The sequence below is a fragment of the Amia ocellicauda genome, chromosome 15 (assembly GCF_036373705.1).
Source record: "Amia ocellicauda isolate fAmiCal2 chromosome 15, fAmiCal2.hap1, whole genome shotgun sequence".
In the NCBI taxonomy this organism is placed as follows: Eukaryota; Metazoa; Chordata; class Actinopteri; order Amiiformes; family Amiidae; genus Amia; species Amia ocellicauda.
Window position 1 is genome coordinate 16859954 of NC_089864.1, and position 22187 is coordinate 16882140.

Below are 22187 nucleotides of genomic sequence, written 5' to 3' on the forward strand. Positions count from 1 at the left end.
TTACAAATAAGAAATGTGTTTATGTATTTGTTTGTTTCTATTATTAATGTAATAATCCCATGTGGTCTGCACTTCGTCACGTTTCAAGTGAGGTGACTTTATCTGGAAAGGTTATTAAATGTTGTTGAACTGTAAAATGTTTGAATTATGCTGCTATGAAAATGCATTTCAATATTTCAGTCAAAGATTAACCTTTGAAACCCCAGTAAAGTTTTTTTTTAATATGCATGATTTGTATGTCATTATTATTTTAGACCGTGCTGCATTTGCTTAGTTTCCAGAGTGTAGCGTCTCTTTAATGTTTTAAAGTCACATCCATTACAGCAATTACATTTTTGTTACATTAACAGTAGTCTCTCATCTTCAGGGTAATCTGAGTCAGGTTCTCTTCCTTCCATCATAATAGTCTTTTATTTTTACACTTTATATTTTGGGGGATTTTTCATTTAGTTCATAGGGAACTGGTATTCGATGTTTTAATCACATTTTTAGAATGGAGAATGATGAACAAACAAACTATCATCATCATACGGTTATATCACATTCAATAACATTATTACAATCATATTTTTAATGTCAGGGGATATTGAGATTTGAAACTGACCGAGTTTAAAGAAGTCCAGCGTGTGGTAGTTTGTTGTGAAAATGATTTTTATTTGGTTTCAAATGATTACCTAACAGTCCTCTCCTTTTACTGCCTGGAGTAATTTTGTTTTTGATTGACCCACTTACAACCCAGCAGATTACTTGTACTGATTTTATATGACAGTTGAAGATCGATTTTGGGGGGACTGTCCAATTGAAACCAGTAGGAAATATGGATCTTGCTACAACACGCAACAGGGTTTCATGAAAAATCCAAAAGTTTAAGTATGAAACGATACACTGAACTTGAGGTAAATGTTTTATTTATCCATCCCATTCAGCGTGAATCTGCAGTGTTATTGTTGTCATTTGTAGTGCTTAAGTGCACTTGATTGCCTTTAATTCAGGAATACAAAGCTGGTTGTGTTTGTAGGAATGGCAGTTAAGTACTATGTGTCAGGGTAGTATGAATGTTTGTACTTGAGGGCCAAAGCTACCACCCACTGGTGCTGTTGTTATCACTGAGAGCTGGTAGAAACCAGGTTTTAACTCCAAAGTGGTTTGAAATCTCATCATGAGGAAACATCGGCATATACAACAGTATTTAATGTTTACAATTATTAAAAGTTATTAAAAGCAAAGGGTATAAGTCTCTTTTGCATTTCAAATGGCTTAAGATTTGTTTCTCTTCTACAGATGTGAAGACCAAACCCGATGACTGGATACAAAATTGGCCAATAAAAAACAGTGGAGTGTTTTCTGCAGGAATCAGTGAAACATGAATAGATGATTTTTATTGCCAGTGTCAGTTTGTCTTCTCCACTGATGATGTGCTCATTCGGATTACCCCACACGTGTCTCCTGGGCTTCGTTCTCCCATTTCAACACACAAGGCTTTGAATTATTCCATGGAGTCCTTGAAGTTGAGCGAAGGTGTGTTTTGGGGAAACGGCTTGACTGCCTGTTTTTAGCCCCCTCCCCCGCACTTTGGCTTTTCTCTCGTCTTTCTGGAGAAATTTCAATTGACCAAGGGATGGATTTACCATCAGAAGCAAGCAAGCATGGGAAGAAACCATCAAGTCACAAGTTGGAAGATCAGAAAAAGGTAGGACAGCAGTGGCACTTTCTATCTCTATATGCATTTTGTTTGAAAATTGTGGAGAAGAGATAACTAATAATAAAATCAGCCGAACTCCTGCTTTCTCTCGTGTGAAGCTCAGAACTAGCAGAAGCAAAGATGCCTTGGACGACATTTGTGTTCCACGATTTTTAGTTTAAAACATTTTACCCAAGACATCCATTTAACTTATTTACTTATTTCTTAAATATGCTTGAGGGAAGATTCAAAAACTCTTTTTCCCATACACAGACACAGCTTACTTTGATTCTGCAGTGCAGTAAATTGCATTTTTGGGCAATTGAAATGATTTGTTTCCCCTCTTTGACAGCAATATTCAAGTCTGCTTTAAAATGCTAGGTCTAATTGGGACAGTCCTGATTTACTGACCTGATTCTTACTAACGGACAGTAGCCGATAAATAAATGTATCTTCATCCTGGAACATCTGACTACCATGTGCGCCAGTCATATATCTGATGTGGCATTTGCTGTACTATTAGGGCACTATAAAGTCACGCAGCACTTTGTTTTATTTTGTACTGCCACGGGACTGCCAAAGAGCTTTCCTTTGTGTCTGAAGTAATACAACAGGTGTGAGTGTAGGGGCAGTGGAGATGCTTGTTTGATAGGCTGCACAGGTCGAGCTGATATCTTTAAAGTACACCTGCTGCTCACCAGGACTGAGTGAGACAGTAGAGAGTTACTGCACCTGGAGTCTTGTGCCGTAACAGGGTATGTAATTTGTTAGGCATCACACTGTTAGAAGACATAACGTCCATCTCTGTAAGCTCATATTAAGGGGTATCCTACCTTAATTAAGCTTACCAGTTCAATAGGCAGCACCCATTAATGAGTGAAACCATGTTGTAAAAAGTGTTCAACACTACACAGCCAAGGCTTTACTAATTCAGACAACATGCAGGTTATTCATCAGTTGCTATGCTTCAAGGTGGTTGTGATGGACAGAATATTTTTAAAGTAGTCCCTGATTAAAATGTTTGATTGTTCGCACATTTCTATTTTGTTTTGCTTTGGTTTTTGCGCAACCAATTATTTAATTCCAAACTGTACGAGAGGAATTATGGCCCACACGACTGGGGGCATAGCCACTTAATTTTTAGCAAACCCAGGAGAAAGATGAGCTAATGTGATGAAAGTACTATTAAATATTAATGGAGAAGTGACTGACCCTTTGGCAGAGTGGTTACAGTTTGTATGTTTCTGGCAGCTGGCTGTATATGGGATGTATATGTTATGGTGCATTAGAACAACTTAAAAAACAAATAAAGAAAAAAGGAATATCATAAATATGAGTTCTTGGTCAATTATTGAGGTCTTGCTGTGTTTAAAACAATATCTTTATTATCACTGACTGTAATTTCATATGGAGGTTTTGGTACATTGGTACATTTCATTATTATTATTTACACTGGATAATGCATTTTATTTATATCCTCTGATTTAATTATTTTGTTGCAAAGTGTTTCTTTGTTTGTTTTTGTTTTTCCTCAAAGATAAAAAGAGAGACTTTGCATCCAATGCCTAAATGTCTGAAATCCTGGAAAGACTGAACAATGCCACAAATAACAGTAGCACAGTCTTTTGCTAGGAATTCTGGGATTTTGAGTCCCAAGGGTCCTCTTAGAGTCCCAAATCCCTTACTCGTAATAATGTATTTTGACAGTGCTCTAGTAGGTCATTATTATTTGAACACAGGAGAATGAATACAAAAAAACAGCAAGTGCATTAGTTGTTTAGATTTCCTTCAACAAAATGGAAACGTATCTTACTGGATATTGCCGGTATTTATGACAATAAAAAATACTAGAATTTGAGGTGATTTTTTTTTTTTTAAAGAAGTTCTAAACCTAGTGTTATTATCTCCCATTTTCATGGAAGCTTTTTGTGGGTCAAATCTAAATTTAAGACTCATTTGAAATCGAAGTGGGTCTCTTACTGTGATACGTCTGGAGTCCTATGAGGAAAAGAAGAGGTAATGATCTCAAACTTCCGCTGTACACTCACCTAAAGGATTATTAGGAACACCATACTAATACTGTGTTTGACCCCCTTTCGCCTTCAGAACTGCCTTAATTCTACGTGGCATTGATTCAACAAGGTGCTGAAAGCATTCTTTAGAAATGTTGGCCCATATTGATAGGATAGCATCTTGCAGTTGATGGAGATTTGTGGGATGCATATCCAGGGCACGAAGCTCCCGTTCCACCACATCCCAAAGATGCTCTATTGGGTTGAGATCTGGTGACTGTGGGGGCCAGTTTAGTACAGTGAACTCATTGTCATGTTCAAGAAACCAATTTGAAATGATTCGACCTTTGTGACATGGTGCATTATCCTGCTGGAAGTAGCCATCAGAGGATGGGTACATGGTGGTCATAAAGGGATGGACATGGTCAGAAACAATGCTCAGGTAGGCCGTGGCATTTAAACGATGCCCAATTGGCACTAAGGGGCCTAAAGTGTACCAAGAAAACATCCCCCACACCATTACACCACCACCACCAGCCTGCACAGTGGTAACAAGGCATGATGGATCCATGTTCTCATTCTGTTTACGCCAAATTCTGACTCTACCATCTGAATGTCTCAACAGAAAATCGAGACTCATCAGACCAGGCAACATTTTTCCAGTCTTCAACTGTCCAATTTTGGTGAGCTTGTGCAAATTGTAGCCTCTTTTTCCTATTTGTAGTGGAGATGAGTGGTACCCGGTGGGGTCTTCTGCTGTTGTAGCCCATCCGCCTCAAGGTTGTATGTGTTGTGGCTTCACAAATGCTTTGCTGCATACTTCGGTTGTAACGAGTGGTTATTTCAGTCAAAGTTGCTCTCCTATCAGCTTGAATCAGTCGGCCCATTCTCCTCTGACCTCTAGCATCAACAAGACATTTTCGCCCACAGGACTGCCACATACTGGATGTTTTTCTCTTTTCACACCATTCTTTGTAAACCCTAGAAATGGTTGTGCGTGAAAATCCCAGTAACTGAGCAGATTGTGAAATACTCAGACCAGCCCATCTGGCACCAACAACCATGCCACGCTCAAAATTGCTTAAATCACCTTTCTTTCCCATTCAGACATTCAGTTTGGAGTTCAGGAGATTGTCTTGACCAGGACCGCACCCCTAAATGCATTGAAGCAACTGCCATGTGATTGGTTGGTTAGATAATTGCATTAATGAGAAATTGAACAGGTGTTCCTAATAATCCTTTAGGTGAGTGTATATTATTTCAGTTCCTAATGTATTTAAAACAGGGTAGGATTAATTGACACTGCAGCTGAAAACAAGTAAACTAATATTATTGATCTAATTATCATGCTTATTTTTGGGTGGGGGAGATGTATCTTTATAAATAGATCTAAATAGATCTGCAGTGAACTGTAAAGTGAATTGTAAAACCTGAACATTTAGAGGGCTATTTAGTCTCTTTTATGGCTGAGCTGAGAGACAGCAGAGTCCCAATGAATATTTAATAAGCGCATGTGCACCAAGAGAAAGAAGGGAGCGTTTCAGAAGAGTCATGCTGGTGGCAGATTTTGTGATCGGCTGTGACAGGAATACCAGTTGTCCATATGAACAGGTGCTTCAGATTTCCCTCAAGAGAGATGCATTTGTTTCACTGTTCTTAAAAGACTTCACACCTGATTAGTAAAAAATAACACAAAATAAAATGCAATAAAATAAGAATTAGTCACCTGATTGTATAGTATAGAATAGCAACTTAATTTAGATTATCTGACATGCAAAAATGTCTAATACAATTTAGATGCAACTGTGGCAGCAATTTTAACTAACATGCGGTGCGATGCATTTAGTACAACAGGCTCTGTCCCCATCAGAAAGTTCAAAACGGATTATTGGTCTGAAATAGATGAGAAAGTGGTTCACATGGTTTTTTCGCACTCAAAAACCACCAAAAGTAGGATCCCAAAACAATTCACAGTTGAAGTACAGCCAGCTCTTTACCTCCCAACTTTCTGATTCTAGCCAAGGTAATTCTGCAGCGATTTGTGAATGTAAGAGTGCACTGAAATCTGGGAAGGTTATGCAGAACAGCTTAGATACATTTTTTTTTTTTTTCACAGACATCAATATTGCATCCCTAACATACAACATCCTCACATACGGCGAAACACGCTATAGTGCTGCATGTGCTGTACTAGGGAACCTTGTGTTGTTTTATGTGTAGCACTACATCAATAATTCATAATTCCAGTTGATTCAAGTACAGTAATCATGAACTGCCTGCCTTTTGAAGCTATGTGCCTGATGGAGAGGTTGGGAGAAGGGAGAGATCAGACCAGGTTTAAAGCCCTGAAGAGGCACTTTGGCCGACCATATGTTCCCCTTCATTTATGGTGAAGATATGGATACACAGGCAGTGGATTTTCAGCTGACTTGTCTTCCTAACTTCTCAGCTTCACAATGTCACTTCACTTTTGTGGAAAAGCCTGTTTTTTTTTGTTTGTTGCTGTGCTCTGGGTAGGCGTATTCCCTGCTAAATCACTAGAGAGCGCTTGCTACCTGTTATCTGAAGTACGGTTCCTGTGATTCAATGGGAATAGCTTTCTTATATTTTGGAAAAATATACTCTGCTTTTTTCATTTAGATTTCTTCAATTTTAGTTTCATTATAATTTGCTAATGTTTAATTATATGCATATGCAATGCCAACAAATCAAATTCATTATAAAAACATAACAAGCTTTATTAAACTGGGACACAAGCAGACTGTACTATGTGAAAGCTTTGCCATTACCATGTAATTTTCTCTACAGTGCCACCAGTATTGTCAAAACACTGTTTTGTGTTGTAATGCGAAAGACTTTGCTTTCTATTTACATTGTGCAATTGTAGGGTTTCAGCCATACAGGTGGGTCAACTTATTTAAAACACTTCATTTAGATTATTTGAGTTTAACCTAATGATAACCCAGCATTTACTATTTTATACATCTTTAATCTGTCTATATACGAAATACCTTATATTTGTATACATATCGTGTGTACTGATGTGTTATCAGTTTGTTTGTAGACCAATAAACCATCAGCACCATAATCAAATATGGTACAATATGGTATGGTATGTTTTTGGACTTGTCTGACACTTATATCATGTTATTGCTGATTACTTTGGAGTTGCAATAGTTTCTTCTTGTAATTAAAGGATCATAATCACACACAGTTACAAAAAAGAAAAAAATGGCCTCCTTTGTTTAGATGCATTGTTCTTTCTGAAAATCAGATAGATTACATGACGGTTTAGGTTCAGGATATTACCCATTAGCCTCTTGTAGGATAAACCTGTTAGTAGAATAATGCAGTTTTAATTGTATTTGCTTGCCGTATAAATAAACCATTCATATACAATAGAAAGTAGCCCAACAGTAATGTAATTTAAGTGACGCAAGCTGGAGCTGACAATAGATTTTAATGTTATTAACTTCCATTATAAATCACATATGAGTAACCAGCCAATCACAGAGCAGCATTTGCAAATCCTGTACCTCTTATCTTGTGTATAAATATCATCCCATGCAGAGAATTATCATTATTTTAAAACTCTTCAATGACATTTTCATTGTTGATGTGGCTACAACCCTTACCTGTTCTCCCGTATGGAGAATATTAAAAAGTAATTGTGCAATTCAATATTTAAGTTGTATTTGACTGGTGTCACATAATGAAATATCCCCCCCCCCAATAAGGTGTACATGATTTATAAAGAAAATTGTTATTTAATATGCATGAGAAGGTTGGACAATGTATTAATAATGTGTCTAAGCACTTCTTATGCTGTTATGCTTAAGCTGTAGATGCTTTGATATAATTTGCTGCTGTCGAAAACCATATCATGAAAACCCCATTAGATGAACTAATTTCAAATGAGAGAATACTCTGTCTTCCACTCCTCACACCTGCTTTCAATTTGTCTTCCTTAACTCCAAGCGAACAGAAGTGTTTCTCACTGTCAAACAAGAAAAGCAATGGAGAGGGAATAGGGCATGGATTATTTCTCAAATACCTGTGGTGGTAACAGGTGAAATATGTAAAATGCACATAAAGCATAAAGAAGTGCATGTTTCTCTTCATTACCCAAAGGCACTCCCAAGGGGTTTAACCTCTAAGACTAATAGGTTGTTTTTAGAGATAAGCAAGTTCCTGCTGGAAAAAAGTGTCATTTTCTGTTGCATTTTTAAATGATGTATGTATGTATACTGTATGCATATATTTAGACAGTGTTAAATAGCTTTAGAGTGTTAAGCTTTTCTTCTGAGCCCTGTCTTGATCAGGAAGGTCTTGAGAATACATATAACAAAATTAATGATTAGAAATAACTTTGCAAATCCACAACTGATTAATCTGGAATACTTTTAAACCAATACGTTGCAAATGCACCCACTGGGTATCTGAAAAAGAGAATACTCATAGGCTTTGAGGTCATGCATGAGCCTGTTGCCTAGTAATATTGGGCAGAAAATGGCAGGATGCCTGTGCATGGTACTAGTTAAAGCAGGCAGAGGCAGGGCCTGTCTGAGTGACCCATTGTAATGTGCAATGTCCCACCCCCCTTTGGGTAGTATTCTGGATTTGAAAGATAACTGTGTTTTCCTTTAGTAGATTCTTTGTAGTTGCTATACATCCTCCTTGTAGATATCGGCGAACTCTCCTTTCCTTCCTATGAGCTGCCCTTCTCTCTCTCCATCTGTCTGATACTGCAGATGCTGGTTCTGCTGGCGGATTTCTACAGATGCTTCTGGTTAGCTTACAGGTGGAATCCTCCTCTTCATTTCACAATGAAAACCATACCTCTTTTTTAACGGTGGTTATTAAGTGCCAAAAATATCAGTAACCGAAAGCATACCTAAACTCTCCCGAGTAACTAATTGTCATGTCTTTGCTGTACTTTAATTGTTGTAAATTTTATACGTGATACACTTTAAATTTAGAATTGGCAACTGTTAATCAACTTGGCTTACTGTCACCTTTCTTTCAGTTATGCTTGAGAGATGTTGACAGCTTTCCTCTGACACATGCACTGTCAAACCATCCACTTCTTTTCACACTGCACACTTGTCAGTGTGATAAGGGTTGGGCTAATATTTACTGGCTCTCTGCACATAGCACAGACTATTGGTATTGTGGATCTCTGATTTAATCTTGCAGCCATATGCTTTAGAAGTTGTGTGTCATTGACTGTGATTATGATGAAAACAGTTGAAATTTTTCAATGTCTTGTAATCAACAGAAATCCAATTTTAAGATGGCGACATGCATCTGCAGACTCTTTAATTAAAAAAATGTTAACATTGTTTTCTTTGCATCACTAACAAATGTTGAAGTGGTTCAGCTCAAATGCTGTGACGGATTTACAATTGTGCAACCTAAAGTGACAGTAGTGGAATGAAAAGTCAAGAAAACATGTCAAAACAGAGCTCTCAACAAGACTATAAGTGCAGGGGAAAGAAAAACAGTAAAAATGCAAGTTGTGTTTTTGGGTTTATAAAAATGTCTTCAGATCTTTAACTTTACTATTTCAGTTGTGAATGACATGGTGCTGAATGATCTGATGCATTATAATTTTGAAAAATATTGCAAAATTTAATGTTATATTGAATCACAATGATATTGAATTCTACAAATTTATAATGTCATTCCAAAAGCATTGCAAAAGCATGGGCTTTTGAATTTATTCTGTTCTGGAACCTGCTTACGCTCATATTCACAACATTACAATACAGAATTATTTAATAACAGGTTATGAAGAAAGGGAAGATTTAAGGTTTAGGATTTCTTTTGGGCCCATCATGCATTTCAACTGGGGGGTGTTGCTTTGTTCATGAAAGGTATGGATGCTGAAGAATCGCGCAGAGGGTGCACTCTTTGAGCTCAGATCCTTTTTTTCTCTGGGAGACAGACACTTTTAGAGAGATATGATTTACAAGCTGCATTCAAGCCTGTGATGCCATTCTCGATTCTGATACCATCAGGAATTTCATTCCTCGTGTTAAATCCTATATAGTTAATAGCATGTTGTCCTTATCATGAAGCACATGTCTGCAAGATGAGATTGTTTTTGCCTCTGGCTAGAATTTCACCATTGATTGAGTTAATGCTGAGATGGAGTCATGCTATATCTATTAGTAACAGATCTTAAATCACTGAATGGTTACGATTAGAATGGGAATTCCATAGTATTGTCTGAACCCAGGTGAAATATACCGTATGGCAAGTGTTTGATATTTTCTTTGTGCAGCAGTTGTTATGATTTATAAAAGTATTACTTTGATGCACACATTTAAATTATAGTGGTCCCAAAACAGTAATACAGCACAGGCGGTCACAATACGATTATAAACCAGTTTTCTGAAGTGCCATTCATGCCAAGCACCTCAAACACTTTTATGGGAGATATGAATACATAAAACGTATTTAAAATCCAACTAAACTGTGCCTGAAGCATTTTTCAGCCAAGCTATCATGGAGGAAAAGGTATCTGATATATTCTGAAAAAATGAATAAAGAGATAAATGATTTGATGTCCAGTGTGTGTTTGTTGGCAGCCATAAGCATTACCTGTAAGTTCATTAGCAATCCCCTGTAGACTGCTCTTAAATCAAAAGAGCATTTTGTGCTTGAGTAATAATTCATTGTTTGAGGAAAGATGCACCCTTTTGTGTTCTGATTAATTATGTGCAAGGAATACTTTGACCAATAAGTCTGCAGTGGTAAGAACATCTGGTTCCCACACAAACACATCTCTGTGCAGTGATCTACCAAATTGTGTTTGTTTTTAAGAAGTTTATTTGTTTTCTGTGAAATCTGAATTATTATTCACAGTTTCCTTTTAGAAATTGATTGAACATTGATGTCCACACAGTCAATTTTTTGATTAAATTATCAGATAATGAGTAGTAAGATTTAAAGACTCTTGATCTCTTTTTCGGAAATCCAAACAAGTTTGTTTTGTTTGAACTTGAAGTAATCGTATTGAAAAAAAACAACATTCCCCGCATAAACTTGCTTGAAGTGTTCTTGTACACTGTACTATACAATAAATAAAACTGTCCTTTGCTTCATTGCGCAGCTGTGTTTACAGTGTAATGGGATGTCAGCACTAGGTACAGTAATACATTTCTGGAGGAAAGAACAATGTTAGTTAATTTTTTCTCTCACATTGCAGGAATGTTGAAATGTTGTCAGGACTTGTAGATGTGTCCCTGTTGCCGCTCTTTCTGATAATATGCATAAGGGACATCCGAGAATGCTGATTTCATTGATTTTTTCTCTGCAAAATGATATTTCACATCCTATAAGTTTGTGAAACCATTTTATTTTAATGCATTTGCTGACTGACATTATACAAATAAGAATTTCTGTAAAAAAAAAACGACAATATCCCACCCCCTCTGGGTAGTATTCCCGACTTGAGAGATGTTGAAAATTGATTTAGCTTGATTATTTAACATCTGGGATGGTCCTATAGGTGTCAGTTAAATTGAGAACATATGGATGATTAAAATAACATCAGGGGCACAAACTTCCACTTGCTTTGAATGAAACCTCTAACTACAATTTTTTTAACACACTCAATTGTGAAACTATTTGAGGTATCGCGATTAATTCAGGCATGCTATAGTTAGATTTTTGGGTATGTAAAATACACTCTTCCCATTGTGATAGAATGTCCCACTCTTCTACATGCTTAAACATTTTGAACAGGTTCAACCGGTGGTTTCCTCACTAAGAAGTAAAGGAATTTCACCTTATGTCCTGCCAACAATTCATTTTTTTTTTTTTTTTACATTCATGTATACAGTATTTTTTAGATTCTTTTCAAAACACAGCTTTCTAGCTTTTACAAAAATGTAGAGTTTAATAATCGTCTACCTTTGCAGACAGGCTTTCATGAAGAGCAATATTGGGCATGATTGTAATAGAATTACATCAATAAGGGATGAATCATCCATCTATGTAATGTCCATTACATGGCCAGAGTTGTCAGGCAGATATTTTGATTTGCTGCTGATATTTCTCTGAGGGTGTGAGACTGAGATGCTACTCTCACTTCGGGGGGTTCAGAGCGATAAAACCTAAGTGACATTTGTTCACAGTCTACACAGCACTGCGGCAGTGGATTTTCCCAAAGTTCAACCTCACCAGACAGTGTGAAGTGGCTTTGAATGATAGGTGTGGATTATTTTTGTAAATAATTAAACTGTTCCAGCTGACCCTTTTAAATGTCTACTATAATAACACACCGTACTACATAGGTCTACGACTTGCGTTCTGCATTTTATTTACTTTCCATCCCCTGGTTGTTTACTAGTGAACTGGAGCCAGTGAAAGAGAGATGGCAAAACAGTACTATTGCTAGTGATGAGTTGAGAAGTTATTGCGATTTTTCTTTTCTTTGGAGGTTTCTGTACGCTGATTCGTCCTTGTGCTGTATTCCAGTGAGATGTGGTTGCCGAGGCTTGAATGTGGGTCCGTGTACATTAACATGCTGGGCAATTGACTATATTAAGTAACTTCTGTTCTGTTAAAGAACTGCAGCACACTTGCGGTGAAGTAACAGTTGCTGTATCATCTCGTGTCGAAGAGACTTGTAGTAGTTAAATAATTCAGTGTGTGTTCGGTGATTTTCTTTCAGGAGCTCTGTATGTTTTCTTGTTATCAGTATGTTTTCCCGTTCTGCATCATTATCTATCTGATTGTCAGATGCTTTCTACTGCCATGGGATTGCACACAACTGATAGACGTTCAGGTCTGATAAGGTTCCCTTTAGTTCACATACATTTCCAGGTTCATTCAGCTTTTATCAATTATAACATTACAGGTTGCACAGGTGACGCTGACCTTTTGTAAATTTCAGTTCAGCAAAAGAGACTTCTATGGCTTTAATTATGCATGTGGATACAGAGGGGGGGCTTGATATTTACAGCATCAAGCTGAACAGGGCTGCTAGACTAAATTTGGTCATGCTTGTTGTGTATAAAATTAATCACATTAAAATAACAATGAATGAGCAAACACCCAAGGGTTTAGACTGAATTTACTCAGACTCTGTCAATGGAGAAGGACGGTTTCTCTTAAAATTAAACACTGTGCTCAGGAAATTTCCAACGGGGGTTTTAGGCTTTATCATGGGGAAACAATTTGCATGTACACTACTTAATACTTCTGTTTAATTAGCCTGGAGTAATCTTGTCTGAGGTGGAATGGGTGCTTTTCAGGATACCGATTCTGACAAAAAAGGTGGTCGATTGCGGTCTCTGACAGTATTAGTCGTCGCCAAACAGAGGGCATGTTCCACCTCTCAGGGAAGTGTTTGACTTGAATGCCTTCTTTGTTGCCTAACTGGTTGAGTTTGTTTAGATAGGTTATAAATCACGAGCAATCACACAGTTGTAAACCAAACCAAAGAGGGGGCTGAATGAAGGAGAGAGTGTTTTTTTGATCCAAGGCTTTAGTGACAAACCTCACAGTCCTGTAAAGGCTAGGCAGTTCACTGGAAGTTTATGGCAGGGAAGGTGATTTATCTTTTGTTAAAACAGCAACCATTGCAGAACTAAGACCAGGAGAAAAGAAAACTACACTATAAGGTAATTATATTCAAGTAAATAAAGCAGCCACTATATTTTAATACTTGAAAATATTTCTGCAATTTACTTAAAAATAAATCAGAGTAATCCTTTAAATAAAATGTAATACTTGAGTCACTTAAGCAGATTTGAGGAAAACAAATAAATATATTCCTTACCATTGATCATAATGCAAGGTAATGCTTTAACATTAACATTTGTTTTACTTAAGAGAGGCTTAAAGGCCTTAAAGACGGGTTTAATTATATTAGTGCAGCCAATTCGTAATGTATAGATTTTTAACATGTATGTTTACAAACACACATGCTGTCGTTTTGTAATTCACTAACAAAAACTGAACACTAAGCTAATATTGTCAACAGATCCTATATAAGTTACGATTAGGCAAGTACTCCTGGCACAAGATCAACTGTAATACAATTTGAGATTGTCACAGTAACAACCTTTGGATGCATTTAGTGAATAAGTCAACATTTATTAATCACAGCAGTGTAATTCAGATGCTTTTTTGGCTATTGGTTTTGGCAGCTTTGTGATTTAAAACTTTGAATCATGTTTTACTATGTGGAAGTCAGAAGAAGCTTAGTATCCAGATTTTTTTTTCAGCTGTAGGATGTAAAAATAATGGCAAAATGCATTTTGTTTAAATAATTTAGATTTCCAGAGACAGATCTGACTTGGGTATTTGCAATTGAATTATTATAACATTCCCCTCTTTTAGTTTTTGTTTCATCCGTAGATGTGAGTATTAAAGCCAACCACAGTCAATTCAGTTGCTAAGAAATAGTTTATTTTGCTGAATTATAATTAATAGTTATTATCCTGTGATGGTTGAACATTAACTGCCCCACGTGTTTGTTCCTGTGTCTTTTTACTCACAATGATTACAACTAGTAGCATGGAAAGGGTCTAAATGATGTCTATTGAGGAAAAGCTATTTGAAATCCTGTAGTACTTTTATGTAACTGAAGATAGTTTAAATGAGCCCTTTGCCATACAGGACACATGTAGTAATTAGTTTATGTTCTTAAATCTCTGAAAACATATTTTTGTGATTTCTTCCCAAGATATTGAATAAGCAGTATCCTAGGCTTTATATAATACTGGAATATTGTACAAGCTATTTGAAATGTGTGTACAGTGTGGTGCTTGGCTCCATTGGAAAGTTAAAACAGGACTCCTCACAATCTTTCCGAGATCATAGTTGAAGTTTGTATAAATATGACTCAGCTGAAAGTGTGACCTCTATTAAAAGTGCTTCCTAATTTAGATCACTGATCGCGTTCATAACATGTTTTCCCCGAAGGTCAGTCTCCCAGTTTCTGATCTTGTTTAAATTTTCTCTGAATTGTGAAGAGATAAGACGTCTGTATAAAATGGCTTCAGGCACCTGTAGCTGATTCATGAACAGTGCCAGTACCTGCGTTTGGTGTGTGGGGGCAAGAAATCTGCCATTTTTGCTGCATTGGTATCTTCGTAAATGTTAAAGCAAATAAATATGTATAATATTGGTCTAATTTAAAAAGTGTTGGTGAGTATGTTATCCAAGTCAAAACACAAGCAAACAAGCAAACAAATCCTGTAACTGTGTAGTTATTCCATTATATTGAATCTAATCAGAGATGATTGTAGAAGCAAGGCCAAGGTAATCTTTAAAAAATGTAACTCTACACAAGAGCAACACTTCTGCGATGTCGCACGTAGGATAAAAAGCCAGGATTACACTGTTTGTACTGTTTTGTACTCTTGACTGTGTTAGAGCATGTCTCAGTCAAAAACATGGCCCTGTGATCCTGCTCTCTCTTCAAACCTCTTGTAGCCCTGCAGGGAGACACGGCTATATTAAGAACAGCCGCTGAAGTCCGGTCTCCAATACAAGAACTGTCTCTGGATTTGTTTCGCAAGTGATTAATGTGATATTGATGTCAGATTTATTGGGGAATTGTTAAGCAACAGGGCCAAAGGCAAAAATATAAACAAAGGGCATGTGCAATACACTGAAGAAACGACTTACATTATACGGGATAATAAAATAATAATATAGGTCTGTAAATTGATCAAGGCCAGATGAGTCCTTCACACTCGGCACATTTCTGATCTAACTTGTGGTCTCTGACTCTACGACAGGATGGAGTGGAATAATCTGATCCTGATGTCCAATTCGAATGGGAGAAATAAAATGCAACGAATACATCAAGAGTGCAGTGCTGTTTTCAAATGCTAGAAACAGAATAGGTAGGCTGTACTGTATTCTTTCAATTTACTGTAGCTCACACTTCCTTACAGCTGTATTTTTCTAGGCCTTGTAGGTTTTAATTAACAGACTTAATCAGAACTCCGTCTTAAAAATAATATGTGCGAAACAGGGAAGCAATCTTCTGACTCGAAAATGTTTCCATGTAGATTGACAGCCGAGATAAGGGAGGAATCTTGGGTACTCCTGGCCCCGTTTCCTTATGAGTCAGGATGTTCGAATGATGAATTCTCACATCTCTCCCCAGTCCTGGGAGCTGCAGGAGAAGAAATCTGCCACAAAAACATCCACTTAATACACTGTCTTACACCACAGTATCTATTCATCACTCTGACAGGCAGCCACACTACAAACATAATCACTGTAATTTACTGTTTGTTAAATTTTTTTACCTGAGGGAGACTTGGCCCCTTTATGTTACCTTCGAATGCGGATCAGAATTAGATATTTACTGCTTCATTGTACAAGTCCTCTAAATCAGACCACTTTAAACCTGCTTGCATCTTGCAGACTTGGATAACACCGCCGAATGCAGTGAAAAGACAGTCCGTAGTGGATGTTGTTTTAAATTGACTTGACATGCCATTTTTTCAGCTTACAATACCTTTAGTTCACCGAGATTTTCTTTATTTCATTATTAATAACTAGAGAGATTTATCTCATTTTTGTACATTTCGTGTTACTCGGAACAGTTGCCATTCCAAGCTTGTTTGTCTGTCATTTATGTGAAATCCTAAACCAGACCTTCAGTGAAATATCCTACCTTGGTGATTCAACATCCCGTTTACTCCACCCTTTCTCTATTATATAGTACGTTCTCTCAGGTGCCATTTTAGCACTGAACCAATGAGACAAAGCACCTTTGTGAAGATTTGCTATCAGATTACTGTCCGGAAAAGGTTACGGGAAAACCCTCTCGTAAAGACTATTTTCTGCCATAAGAGAATGATGTTTATGAGAAAATTCCCATATTCCCCCACAATCCTGTGCTTTTGCTTGGCTACTTTAATTTAATTTTACTTGAAATGGGGGCTCTATCTTATTTATGCACAATTGAAATATATTCATATATCATAGTTTTTAACTGTTTTCCATTTAGCCTAATTGAGTTAATTCATTTTTTAATTACCTGCAGTTAATCTGATTATAAAACAGCCTCAAATCTATTCAACAATAACTTGGTGTTGTAATTTAAGTAAAGCAGATTTATAGTTGTTATTGAAACTTAATGACCATTCTGGACCAGTTCTGCAGGGTCGATATAAGCCTGTCTAAATACAGAAATATAGGACCTCTCCATGCATTAAAATGTACTAGAAATATGTGGAAAGTCCGCCCGTGCTGAATGTTTCCTGGCACTCGAACGCTCGGCTGCTTTAAGGGTAGAAAAAGGAAAGTGAGATCTTTGTAATTTATTGTACTACAGGGTCAATGCATTTCCAACTTTGGCCAGGCATAATATTAAATATTAATAACTCAGTCCTCAGGCTGTGTTCATAATCTGGTATCATACTGATATTCCATGCCGATGCATTCTCCGGCAATGTCATTTGGAGCAGCGTGCCCCAGAATGGCCTTTTCATTTATTCAAGCGCCGGGTGCATCAGGTAAGCCTTTTCTTGGCGGCCAGATGACTGCTTTCATCAAACCAAACAGAGGAGGTTGTTAGGGGTGAAGAGGGCTTGACATGCTTTAACGGGAGAGAGGGACACAGGGATTAATCTTATACATCTGCCTCTGAAAGTGCATGCTGGAATTAGAAAGTCCTTCTGCTCTATATTAAAAACATTGAAGACTTACACACATAGTTGCATGGATGACAAGGCTCTTGCCATTTACCTGACTGGGAATTGGGAATGTAAGGGCCTCATCCATGGAGATTTCAGTGAAATGCGTTTATTGAAAGGGATTTACCAGTGCAGTCAGTCTATTACTGTTCCCATATTGGCTGTAACTGCTTTGACGAATATATACAGATTGAGCTTGTTTTCAGCGTACACTCTATCTAACTTTAATTTTGTCATCTTGGCGTTCATGAAATGCATTTTTGCCGCTGTTAACAGTACTTAATTTCTGAAAAATAAAAATCTACAGCTGGTTACCATGCCAACAATCTCTTGTATCACTATCCATACTCATGAAACCAGTGATACTGCAATCTGAGCCAAAGAGAAATCCTTCTGAGAAAGCTGTGCAGCTCTACGACCAGTGCTTTTACCAACAATAACATACAATGTGAATTAAGGGCTACATTACAATAAACAGATGTTTTTTATTATTGTTTTTAATAATAATAATAATAAGTTTGTTTGCGTTTTAAATGGTAACATGTATCAGCGTTAAGTCTTCCTGTTGTCCATTGGAGAAAGAACATGTATGTAAGTTTCCTATTTAAATTTGATTTTGCTTTGCCTACAGTCATAGAAAATTTGTAGATTTCAACAGAGAGATTAACGGAGTCTGTAGCGACAATTTGTCATACTTTTCCCTTCATAGCAGAAATAAGTCCCACCATGCACCGTGGCATTGCTGTGGGGCATTCCTTTCAATTCATTCGTTTTATACACCACAGTAATCTGCTGTCAGAGACAAAGTTTTTTCTTTTCTGCCACAAGCCTTCATTCATTTGCAGGATTGCTCATGCACAAAAAGTGGGAACTACTTTAAAGAATGTAATTTGATCGTATTATCAAATTAATGCACTCAATTCACATGCATATATATTTAGCATATATCTCACCTGACTCCTTTTTATTATTTATTCATTTGGAGGTCATTTTATGCAAAGTGACCTACAGGTTTACAAGAGTATAATATAGTAAATAAAACAACATTATGCATTGCAACACTATATTTTGTAAGGATACAAATAGTAATAGTGGAGCACAATGAAGAAAAGCACAAAACAAAGTAATTGTTCATAAACAAGGGTGTTTCAGTAGAAATATCAAATATCAGTATAAATAGACTGTATAGATACAGTCAATCGTAGATTCACAAGGTCTACGAGAGTTCTGCTGCGTTTTTGCTCTGCATCTCATTCAAGTGTTCATCTAGTATTATATACTTGAAAAATATTACAGTTTTGTTTAGGATTTAATTTTTCCCTTTTTTTGTTTGTAAATTTGGCCAGTTTCCCAGTTTATACTCTTTCTGTCCTTCAGAGATGTGATTGATTATGTAGTGTGCTATCTTCCATTATTTGAATTAATTATATTATGTCAGAAGCTCGGTCTACTGTTGCTTCACCAAAGCAGCAGTTTTATAGGGGTTTTAGTTCAATCGGCATGATGGAACTAATCATTAAACTTGTCCAAGAAAGCCTACAAAACATATATGATGTATTTTGGTTATTGAAAGTGGATGGAAGTTCAAACTTAAAGAAATTAAACACTGATAAAAAAATAGCTCTACAGTGGGTTACATAAATAAAAAAAACATGTAGCTGTGGTGTCAGGATCACTGAGATGAAAGGATGGGAGAGAGCTAGTGTAATAGGCAAAGGTCCTGCACTTGTTAGTGTTCTTGTGCTTTGGAGTTTAAACCTCCCAGAAGGACTGTGGTGGACTGTTAGAGTGGATGGTCAGCATATCAATATTGATATACAGATTCCCTGAAAAAACACATCCAACATTTCTCGCTTGCAGATTCAGGAGATGGGTGCAATGTTCCATGCAATGTAAATATTTATAGAACGGATTATTGTACATAATAAACATAATGAACCCGATTTCTTTATTGTGTTTTCTGTGTGTGCTTGCAGTCTGGTTATTCTAACCTGATGTTTTCCCTTGATTGTGCATTCAAAACATTTTGTTTGAATTGCGTCTGCACCCTACACCTTGTTACAGTATAGAACGTTCCAGCTTCTGACACTTTTGTGTTAATTGCTTGGCTTTTATAACATCTGCTGAAGAAAACCAACTGTGGATAATTACTCAAGTTGCTGTCTGCGCACAGAAATCAGAGATTAATTATTCTGTAAAAGCTTAATATCGAGGATGTGTTAGAATAGTAGCATCTCTTAATTGGCAAGTTCTCCTTAAATTAAGAAACCCCACCAATGTAAAAATAGAAGAACATCAGGAAATTATCATGCCTTAGACACAGCTCTCTCTGGCCTGTATAACACAGAAGGGCTTTGAAGCTACTAGAGCTGCTACTGAGCAATAGGAAGCACACATTTATATCCTGTGCCTCAAAAATGAATGACAGATACACAAATGAAGGGTGGAAGGACAGAAAAGCACAGATGTTTTCCATTATATAATATCTATGGAATAGCAATCTCTTAAGTGTAGGCCACTGCTATATGGGGCTGTAAGTCTATGGAAAACAGCTGTAATTTCTGGTCATACCTTCTAAAATTGACCCCAGATAATAACAGTGGAGGATTGTATGTTGATACTGTCTTAAGAAAGAAGTGAGTCAGTCTTGAAATGATGAATTATATATAGGTATGTTAAAATATGTGCTTCGTCCAGGGAAGAGGGAAATTTTTTAAGGGAGAATAGATTGACCAGGAACTTACAGTATTTGGATTGGATGGAGAGTAATTCATGTTTTTTCTTCAGGAACAATTTTAATGAAGCTGTCAGTTACATTCAGCACTAGGAATCTGGAGAGACTTAGTCAGATGAAAGATATTCTTGTTTGTAACTTGTTGATGTCATGCTTTTGGCATTCAAAAGTGTTATATTTCTGTCTTTGTTCTCATGACTAATCCCCCTGACGGCTCTGTCAGTGTTGTGAATGAATGTCTTAGTTCGACTGTTTCTCAGAGATTGACTTAGACGTATTTGCAGCCTATTTTTTGTGAGACAGTAATATCTGAGAAAGACACAATGTTTTGTGATTTGCTGATTTTATCAACATTTTATTGTGCAGACCTGTAGCACAGACTGATTTACAAAGTATTTGTGGTATCTTGCTAGCTTTGGTAAATTTATCATAGAATTTCTGCATTTGTAATATATTTTTGTGGTTTTTCCATAGTTTTACAGTGGTTATCAATGGGAAATGCTTTACTACACTGGATCAAGATAAACTTACATTAAATTGTTGTGGTTGTTCTAGCTTGACCTTCTTGAGATGTCATTTGTTGTCATTTGTTTCTCAGGCCTATAAATGGGACCATACAAATATTCTCACCATATATATATATATATATATATATATATTTATATGTTTATATTTTTGGGAAGTTGAAATCATAAACAGCAATACATGATTTAATCAGTGATATTAGGTAACAGTACACAAAGCTATACATTATATATTTATTCTAAAATAAGTGTTCAAATGAAATGTGCCTTCTATTCCCAGTGGTTTATGTAATATGGTGCATTTGCTGGATTTTACTCTTAACTGATAACAGATAACTGTCATGTACAATTACTGAGTAATGAGACTCAGTGAATGGAAGATATATATTTAAACATTTTAGCTGTCATTCTTAAATTCTGTAAGGACAGACACAATTAATTTAGTACGGACCATGTTTCTCCTGATTTAACATGGAGCTGGTAACTGCGGATGTAGATGCCAACATGAACTCTAACTGTAACCCTTGGGCTAAGTATAGTTCTAACCCTAACCCTATTCCCAACTGAATTCCTAACCCTACACCTCATTATGGTGTACAGGAGACAGCGGGTTAGCAGACTCATTTGAAACACGCAGAGATTTCATGCTGGTAAATTCATAAATGTCATAAATTACATTGTATTTTGCTTGGTGCCCAAAAAGTAGAAAAAGGTTGTGAACAGAGCAAAATGCATCGATTGCATGACCTGTCATTTCATCAGGGAAATTGGCGGATGTAAATGTTCAGTGTGTGAGTAATTAACTTAGTGTCTCAGCCCCCATAGATCAGGACTATTGACTTATTAATATCAAACATCCATTTAATGTGCTTTATTTCTGTTTGACGTATTGGAAAAATGTAAATTGCATTGTCTTACACAAGACAGCACTTAAAGTGAATGCTGTGCTCTGTTTTATTGGAGTAATGTATAAAAGGGGTGACATATTACTGCATATATTTAAACAGGATTTGTGCAAAAATGAATCCAAAAAGCTTGAAGAGTCAAGTTTCTTGAATTGGTTTGAATAAAGTAGTGGTTATAGTACTGATTTCAGGGTCTTCGTTGGCAGAGGAAGCCAAGTTGAAGTGGGTTATAAATTAGTCCTTGTTTTAATGAATGCTAAAATGAAATTAAAAGGCAGACTCATTGAAGCGTTGTTTGAATGTGTGTGTTTGCGGTCGAAATGCATAAGAAAACAAAGGAGAGAAGTGGCAAAAGGTAGAGTATGTTAACTTTAAATATGGGATTTATAGCTCTAAATCGCTATAGCAATTTAGCAATAGAGCCTGTTGATGCGGGCTCTAACATTTGATAGATGACCGTGACTGGAGTTATGAAAGTCAAGGTCATCTATCAAATGCTAGGGCTCTATTACTATTAGAAAATTATTTATGTATTTAGTTTTTAACTTAATAAACTTAAAAACCTAATATTCTGATATTTTGTCCAGTATCTTTCTGCTGAGAAAAATAGTTAATTCGCATGAAAGAAATGACATACATGTACAGAATTGTTTGT

The 22187-nt window shown here is 36.5% G+C and overlaps 1 protein-coding gene across 2 annotated transcripts in view; it reads left to right on the plus strand.

Annotated features, from left to right (window-relative positions):
* Positions 1-1544: 1544 nt before the first annotated feature.
* nav3 (neuron navigator 3) overlaps positions 1545-22187 on the plus strand; it is a 252304-nt gene continuing 231661 nt past the window's right edge. The window contains exon 1 of one of the 2 annotated variants that reach the window (XM_066724741.1): positions 1545-1690. In XM_066724741.1, the coding sequence (XP_066580838.1) occupies positions 1619-1690 (72 nt within the window). In that variant the 5' untranslated portion in view covers positions 1545-1618. Of the gene's footprint in view, positions 1691-13160; positions 13329-22187 lie in introns of those variants that run through there. The other variant, XM_066724742.1, reaches the window with a different exon arrangement.